At 39.4% G+C, this 8738-nt stretch overlaps 1 protein-coding gene across 1 annotated transcript; it reads left to right on the plus strand.

Annotated features, from left to right (window-relative positions):
• Positions 1–1013: 1013 nt before the first annotated feature.
• Positions 1014–8160, plus strand: pdcb (phosducin b). The gene is given in 5 exon segments (XM_034179600.1): positions 1014–1082; positions 3237–3292; positions 7014–7082; positions 7085–7161; positions 7645–8160. Coding segments are annotated over 4 exon segments (702 nt in total). The 5' UTR covers positions 1014–1082; positions 3237–3252.
• The last annotated feature ends 578 nt before the right edge of the window (positions 8161–8738 follow it).

Raw genomic sequence — 8738 nt, forward strand, 5'->3', positions numbered from 1 at the left:
GTTTAAGAACCGTTGATGCAAGGTTGAATATTTGTGACTATATACAATAATATGTTTCACGGTGCCGACTTTCATGAGCGAAGTTCCTCACCATCTCACCATGGCATTCTAAATATATTTTACATGTAATTTACATGCTAGATAGTCACTGACTGACCTCAAGGGCTGTCAAGGTGTTCGCCTCCCCTCTCAGGTTAGCATTTCCAGTTTCAGTGTCGACTGTCCACTGAATTCACATGAGATCTCCTCTATTATCGCTCCAGTAAGAGTTCAACATTTAGCATTTCTGGTTTCAGCATCGCTCTACCATAGAGCGAGCTTGAGCTGGTGCCTGTGGCACCGCCGTTTCACTCATATTTGCCATAACCCCCAAAACCTTTGTGAATATTACAATAATAGCTTCCATGAAGGGGAATTGCTATAAGAAGACCATTATGATGGGAAAAGAGATAGCTTTTTTTTATTTTTTTTTTAGTTCAACACAATCACAAACTGTGTGACAAAGCATCACAAGACATTTCTTGCCTGTAGCTTGAAGTTCTCTGAAAGCTTCCCAACACGTGATCTGTTGGTATGAAACCCTGTGCCTGCAGAACACACATCTTTTTATTCGAAGGTTAAAAATCAGGGTTATGTCGCTTCAGCTCCAGTTAGCTCTTCACATGCCGCTTAAAGCTCGGAAACCAACACTCTCATAACATTAGTTATTTCTGCAAGCTTTTTTTGTTTTTTAGCAATGTTTATCCTGGAATGTGGACTTTTCTAATCAAATTAAGTTTGTGATTTCCAGGTAAACCAGTGATATTCTGTGTTTCTTGTGTGGTTGCTTCATTGTGAGTAGTCAAACCTTTAACAAGGAGGAGCTCCTAATTCCTGAGGTGAAATCCTCTTAGGATCCATGCTCTATTTTGGTTGGTCTATACGCTCTTTTCTGAAATCTCCATCAGACTGAGTTGACTGGCTGGAAGAAACACGCATGCACACAAAAATACACACACTGTTCGATAACACACAGCTCAGCGATTGAGAGAAGACCAGAGCCACATCATCTACTGACAAAGCGAAGACACTGATTGTGGAAGGTAAGAAAAATTATCTTCAAATCTACACTGTGGCAAGAGAAACATTTTACACACAAGAAAACTGCTCTTGTATATTGTTAGTTTTGTTTGAAACATTGACTTTTGGGGTCATGTTGATTTTTAAATTGCAAATTATCAGCAATTCTTAATATGCTACAATATGATATGTGGACAACTGCTGTTAATTTTGCATCATTTTAGTGTTCAAGGTATAGTTTCTACAAAACTTGTTTTTGTTGTTGTTGTGTGTGTGTGTTTTTTATTATTTAAAATTTTTTTTTATAAAATTGTATGTTATTTTAAAATATCTGCAGCACAGATACATATTTTAAGGTCCTTGGTTTAAAGCCCAATATATCCATGAACATAAGGGTTCAAATGCAAAACCCAGTGTCTCCAAAACCATAAATTTTTAGTTGAGGTCAACATGTATTTGGCTGTCAAGGGGACAGTTAAGGATTTGAAAGAATATGAAAGAATTTGAACAAAATATGAAAATATAAAAGAATTTATAAAAGAATTTGAACAAACTGTTTTCATTTTGTTGTTGAAAGTCCATTAAAAAAATACTTTCTGGGTTTTGCATCTGAACTCTTCATATGGCGTTGCGTCGGGCATAAAACCTGTGCCAAATCAAAATGGGAGAAGCCACAAGAAATTAGGTCATAAGAGTTATTACATTCATAAAGTAGTGAAGAAATGAGGCACAACCTCATTTTCTCATGACAGATCAAACTGCAGTAAATCTCTGCTCAGGGATTTGGGAGTTAGAGAAGCACCTGCAAAGGTGATCAGACCAGATCAGCAGTGACTCCACACAGGCAAGAAGACTGAAATGCAGGAATAGAGCATTTAATCCAGTGAGATACTGGCTTTGAATTCATCACGACATCTACTGATGTACTGTGATGATACATGAAACCAAATATATTATAATGTTAGTCAATAAACCAATGACAGCTGTTGAGTAAAACAGTTTACTAAATTCATGAAACTAAATTTTGACTTTTTATGGAGCACTTTGACTAATTTTACTACTACTAATAATAATACAGCCAGAATAAGGAAATGCTTTATCTTGTGCAGAGTCTGTGCACTGTGCTATTTCTGTCTGTTGCGTGACCAGTTAAATATTATCATGATGAGTTGGAACAGAGAAGGACATTGTTATAAGAAAAGACATCAAATCTAGGCTTCTTTTGCCTTATGACAAGCTGCAACTGAAATGTCACGTCTACATTTTAGGAACATCCTTTTTTTCTTCCTCTCCACCATGAAGCTGTGTAAATGGCGATGCAGCAGGAAAAAGTTGCAATACGTTCAGTCTTTGAAACCTATGACTCTTTGAGTTGTCATGGGTGTCTTGGTGGCTTCCCTCACTAGTCTCCATCTTGTACAGTTGCTCAGTTTTTGAAAACGGTCTACTGCAGACAGATCTACTGTTTCTATTTCTTAATCAATCCACTGATGTGTCCAAAGAAAACTGGCTGTAAAAGTGATCATATGGTGTGTTATGTCATAGGGTCACCAAAGTTATGCATTCCATTATTTAGAATTTTTTAAATGTATATTATGCATGACTGATTTGTGGTGGCATGGTGGATTAGTGGTTAGCACTGTTGCCACACAGCAGAAGGTCATGGCATTGCTTCCCACCTGGGCCTTTCTGTGTGGAGTTTTGCATGTTCTCCCCGTGGTTGCGTGAGTTCCCTTTGGGTGCTCCAACTTCCTCCAACTTTGTCTGTCTAAATGTCTTTGTGCTATAGACTGGTGTCCTGTCTAGGGTGTACCCTACCTTACACCCTATGACCGCTGGGATAGGCTCCAGCACCCCCATGGCCCTTGACTGTAGTAAGTGGGTATAGAAAATGAATGACCGCTTTGTTTTGACTACATGTTTAAAGGGCATAATTTTATAAATTTATATATATCATGCAAGGCAGCTCTCAAGCAGTGTAATAATCCTCCTACTATACATTAATTTAATTAAATATTATAGGATCCACTATGTGTTCAATAACTCTGTCACAGTCAGAGATTTTACATCTGATACTGTCAAGCTATGTCACACTATACTCATGATTTTATTTTTTAGATAGGAAAACAATTCACTCTGTATTGTCAAGTTAATTTGATCCATATTTTCTCTGACAGGTAGTGAGTAAGAAAAATGTCTGTACTTGAGTTTGAAGAGAATGCGACCCATACAGGTAAGGATAGGTGCTATTTCCAAATATTCTCCAGGAAGTTGTTCAATGATTTTGCAGGCTGGTGGCCTCGCAGACCTCCGGGTTGTGTGGAATTTCATTTGATAGTTACTTTAAAGGGTCAGTCCTTCAAAGCAGCAAACCTGACCTCAAAAACCATCATTAATTTTTTGTTTTGTTTTTGTTTGTTTTCTTGTTTGGGTTTTTTTTTGGGGGGGGGGGGGGGTTGAAGGAAGGTGAATGGAGATTCAGATTGGAATCAGAATAACACAATTAAAATAATCAGTTAAAAATGAAGAGGCACAGGCTGAAGCCAAGGCTGCATATCATTGGGATGAAAACAAGGATTTTTGTTTGTCAAAGAATGCAGATATTCCTGCAAAACATTCCAAAAACACTTCAAGGATTGTTTGGGGTAGAGTTAACAAGTGATGAAGCATTGCAGGTATTATTTTGTCCTATTTCTTATGCAAGCACATATTAAGGTGTGCAGCAGTATTCACTAATCATTTTTTGTTTTGCTTTTTGTTGTTTTTTTGTTTTGTTTTGTTTTTGTTGTTGTTGTTGTTTGTTTGTTTTGTTTTGTTTCATTTCAAAATTCTCCATTCTCTGCTGGGGACAGGTCAGGGCTGCAGGCAGGCCAGTCTAGCATCCATACTCTCTTCTTCTGCAGCCATGACTTCATAATGTGTGCAGAATGTAGATTTGTATTGTCTTGTTGAACAATGCATGGATTAGTGTTACCAAAGGCACTGAGTGACACGACACTATACCATGACAAACCCTGGCTTTTGGATTTGTTGCTGATTTGCTGATCACAGTCTGGATGGTCCTATTCATCTTTTGTCCAGAGTACATGACATCCTTTGTTTTTTTTTGTTTGTTTGTTTGTTTGTTTGTTTTTTGTTTTTTTTTTTGGTTAAAAAAATGTATTTATTTATTTATTTATTTATTTATATGAAAAAAAGAGACCTGGAATACTGGTTCATCTGATCACAACACACATTTCCAGTGTGTAATGGTCCAACCAATGCTGCTTCTGAACAAAGTTAGCATCAGGCTTCTTTTTTGCACAGTAAAGTTTTTAGGGCTTTTGTGAATGCCCAAAGGAATCCCTTGCCCTTGTGGTTATATCAGGTATTGATGAATGACACTTCTTAATGATGTCTGAAGGACCAGAGTTAATCTTAGGCTTGCCCTCGTGTCCTTTGAACACTGAATTTCCTCCACATCCCTTAAATCATTTAATGATATAATGCACTGCAGAGGGAGAAATATGCAAATCCCTCCCATTATTTCTTTGAGAAACATTATTTTTAATCATTTCAATATTTTTTCACACATTCATTGACAATCTGGAGATCCTCTGCCAATTTTCAAACATGCTGCTTTCATACCAAATCATGATTACAGTCACCTGTTGGCATCACCTGTTTGAAATAACACTGTTATTTTTATTTTATTTTATTTACTCAATTCCATCATTACGTGACTTAAATTGCCCCTGTCTGAGCAATTTCTTTTTTGTTGTTGTTTTTTTGAATGGGTTGCAGGAATCGATGTACTTTGTCAAATTAAATGAAGTTGGTGAAGGAGCAAAGATGTTCAGGAAAGCATAAGAGGAAGACATTTGCAAAAAAGAATTGGGATAGTCAGCGAGATGATGAAAGTAGACAAGAGTACAAGAAGATGGAACATAAGGTGAAAAGAGAAGTGGCAAATCTAAGGAAAAGGCATATAGTGAGCTGTACAAGAAGTTGAACAGTAATGTATGGGGAAAAGGACTTGCTCTGATTGGCCAGGCAAAGGAACAAGCTGGAAAGGATGTGCAGCAGGTTAGGGTGGTAAAGGATGCAGATAGTAATGTGCTAACAAGTGAGGGGAGTGTGTTGAGAAGGTGGAGGGAATATTTTGAGGAGATCATGAATGAAGAAAATGAGAAAGAGAAAAGTCTGGGTGATGTGGAGAGAGTAAATCAGGAAGTACAAGAGAAGAGTAAGGATGAAGTGAGGGCAGCTATGAAGAGGATGAAGAGTGGACAGGCAGTTGGTGCAGATGACATTCCAGTGGAGGCATGGAAATATTTAGGAGAGATGGCGATAGAGTTTCTAACCAGACTATTTAATAAAATCTTGGAAAGTGAGAGGATGCCCGAGGAGTGGAGACAAAGTGTGTTGGTTCCTATTTTTAAGAACAAGGGTCATGTGCAGAGCTGCAGTAACTACAGATGCATGAAGTTGATCAGCTACAGCATGAAGTTATGGAAAAGAGTAGTAGAAGCCAGGCTTAGAAAATGTGTGAAGATCTGTGAGCAGCAATATGGTTTCATGTAGAGAAAGAGCACCACAAATTGAATGTTTGCTTTGAGAATACTGATGAAGAAGTATAGAGAAGGCCAGAAGGAGTTACATTGTGTGTTTGTGGATTTAGAGAAAGCTTATGATAGGGTGCCAAGAGAAGGAGTTGTGGTATTGTATGAGGACGTCTGGAGCGACAGAGATGTATGTTAGGGTAGTGCAGGACATGTACAAGGACAGTGTGACAGTGGTAGATGCACAGTAGGAATGACAGATTCATTCAAGGTGGAGGTGGCATTACACCAAAGATCAGATCAGGGAGATGATGGTCTTGTGGTTAAGTGTTGGGCTTGAGACCAGAGGATCCTCTGTTCAAACCCCAGCCTGACTGGAATAATCACTAAGGGCCCTTGGGCAAGGTCCTTAATCCCTTAATTGCTCCCGGTCTGTAGTGAGCACCTTGCATGGCAGCATCCTGGCACTGGTGTGTGAGTATGTTTGCATGAATATGACACATACTTGTAAAGCACTTTGAGCATCTGATGCAGATGGAAAAGCGTGTGTGAATGGGAGGGAGCCCAGTGGAATAGTGCAGTTACAAGGAGTAGAAGTGGTGAAAGTGGATGAGTTTAAATACTTGGGGTCAACTGTCAAAAGTAATGGAGAGTGTGGTAGAGAGGTGAAGAAGAGAGTGCAGGTAGGGTGGAGTGGGTGGAGAAAGGTGGCAGGAGTGAATGGTTACCGAAGAATATCTGCAAGAGTGAAGGGGAAAGTTTACAAGACAGCCGTGAGACCAGCTATGTTGTATGGTTTAGAGACGGTGGCACTAACAAAAAGACAGGAGGCAGAGCTGAAGATGTGATTCTTTTTGGAAATGATGAGGATGGACAGGATTAGAAATGAACATATCAGAGGGACAGCTCAGATGGCATGGTTTGGAGACAAAGTCAGAGAGGTGAGATTGAGATGGTTTTGACATGTGCAGAGGACTGACCCAAGGTATATGGGGAGAAGGATGCTGAGGATGGAGCCACCAGGCAGGAGGAGAAGAGGGAGACCAAAGAGGAGGTTTATGGATGTGCTGAGGGAGGACATGCGGGTGGTTGGAGTGACAGGAAGATACAGAGGACAGGGCGAGATGTAAACGAGTGATCTGCTGTGGTGACCAAAAGAAGAAGAAGAATACTGTCTTCAATGAAATAAAGCTCAAAGAAAACATTTTCCATATTCCCCAACTTTTTCTTATTTGTGGGTGTAACAATTATGAATGAGTACCCTTTTAAGAAGTGATACATTTACAAATGCATTTGGGTATGATAAAGAAGATCTGTTCTGTTGATGTTGTTAGAACTTCACCTGTCAGGCCTTATATTGAAAATAAGTCCCGTATGCACGAATGCAACATGGTATATATGTCTTGTCCGCAGGTCCAAAAGGAGTGATCAATGACTGGCGACGGTTTAAACTGGAAAGTATGGACAGAGAAAACCTGCCACCTGCAAAAGAGAAATGCTAAGACAGATGTCTTCTCCAAACAAGCTAAAAGATGACTCCATAGCAAATATTAACCGTAAGGTACAGTGCAAGCAAGGATACGGGCCTTTTATTTTCATGGGTAAAAAGAAATTAGTGATTTTCTTCTCAGTTTTCATTGCGGAGCAGCTGCAACATCTCCTGTATAACATGACAAACATGAGGTACTTGAGGTGCACATGTGCCACCAAGATGATGAGATGAACAGATGCTCAAACTGGAACACATTATCGGTTTCTCCATAGAAACACGCTGAAATTATGATAGGTTGACCAAAGGTATTACAGTGTGGTGGGTAACATATGAGCTATTGCAAGATAATCCTCAACCCACCTAGGCTGTTTGGTTCAACCAACAAAGCAGCATCTTCTCCACATGGGGCACCCATGATGCAAATATTAAGTTATAGATAGATAGATATAGTGGATCCCCGAAAATAATTTTTTGATCCAGAGACAGTACTAAATGGACCCCATTATACAGATAACAGAGACTACAAGTATTGTTCTCCTGTCATGCTTTCAGATGAGTGTCCAAGAATATGAACTGCTGAAGGAGGAGGATGAGGGATGTCTTAAGCTCTACAGAAAGCAATGCATGCAGGAGATGCACGATAAGCTCAGCTTTGGGCCCAGATTTGAAGGTGTGCATGACCTGGACAGCGGGGAAGCCTTCCTGGAGGTCATCGAGAAGGAGCATCACAGCACTGTGGTTGTTGTCCACATCTACAAACATGGTGTCAAAGGTTGTGAGGAGCTGAACAACTGCCTGAACTGTCTGGCTACTGAGTACCCAACTGTAAAGTTCTGCAGGATCGATGCTGTTGAATCTGGTGCAGCCAAACGCTTCTCAGATGACATTTTGCCCGCGTTGCTGGTATACAAGGCTGGAGAACTGCTTGGGAACTTCCTTGCGTGCAATCAGCACTTAAACGAGGAGTTCTTTGCCACGGATGTGGAGGCTTTTCTCAACAGTTATGGCTTGCTACCTGAGAAAGAGCTGCCAGGCCTGGCTGATGATGAAGAGAACGACATTGAGTGATTTTTTTTTTTTTTTTTTTTCAGATTTTTCAGATTCTGTTAACCCCAGCTAAAAAAAAAAAAAAAAAAAAAAGCCAAATACTAATAACTGTAAATAATCCTGATTGTGAACATATTTTATTGCTAATCACTGTTTCATAATTATGATGAAAGCAGATTAGAAATTGAAGCTAAAGCATTCTGGATATGGAAGCATTCATTTTGTTTTGGAAAATACATTTATGAAACTCTGGCGCTGTCACAATATTAGCATTTAATGTATGAGTATCTTTGTATTTATCATGGTGTGTGCAAAGCCCTGTCTTACACCTAATGCAAAACAGCACAAGTGTCATTGCTAGTCTACATCCAACATATTTGTCATTTTTACACCCAGTGCCCATGCATTGGCGTGTTAGTCTTAAACTGAGCTGTGGTGAGGCACAGTGTTGGTGCATCCAAAAATGCACCACAGACCAGAAAAAAACTAGTTAAAAGTTTTCTGCTATTTATACGGTGCAGTAGTGAAATACACCTTATATAGGCAGGCTTGCAATGTGTGTTGACTGTGCTTGTGCACACATCAAACTACAATGAAAT

This window comes from Thalassophryne amazonica, chromosome 10, assembly GCF_902500255.1.
Source record: "Thalassophryne amazonica chromosome 10, fThaAma1.1, whole genome shotgun sequence".
Taxonomy (NCBI): Eukaryota; Metazoa; Chordata; class Actinopteri; order Batrachoidiformes; family Batrachoididae; genus Thalassophryne; species Thalassophryne amazonica.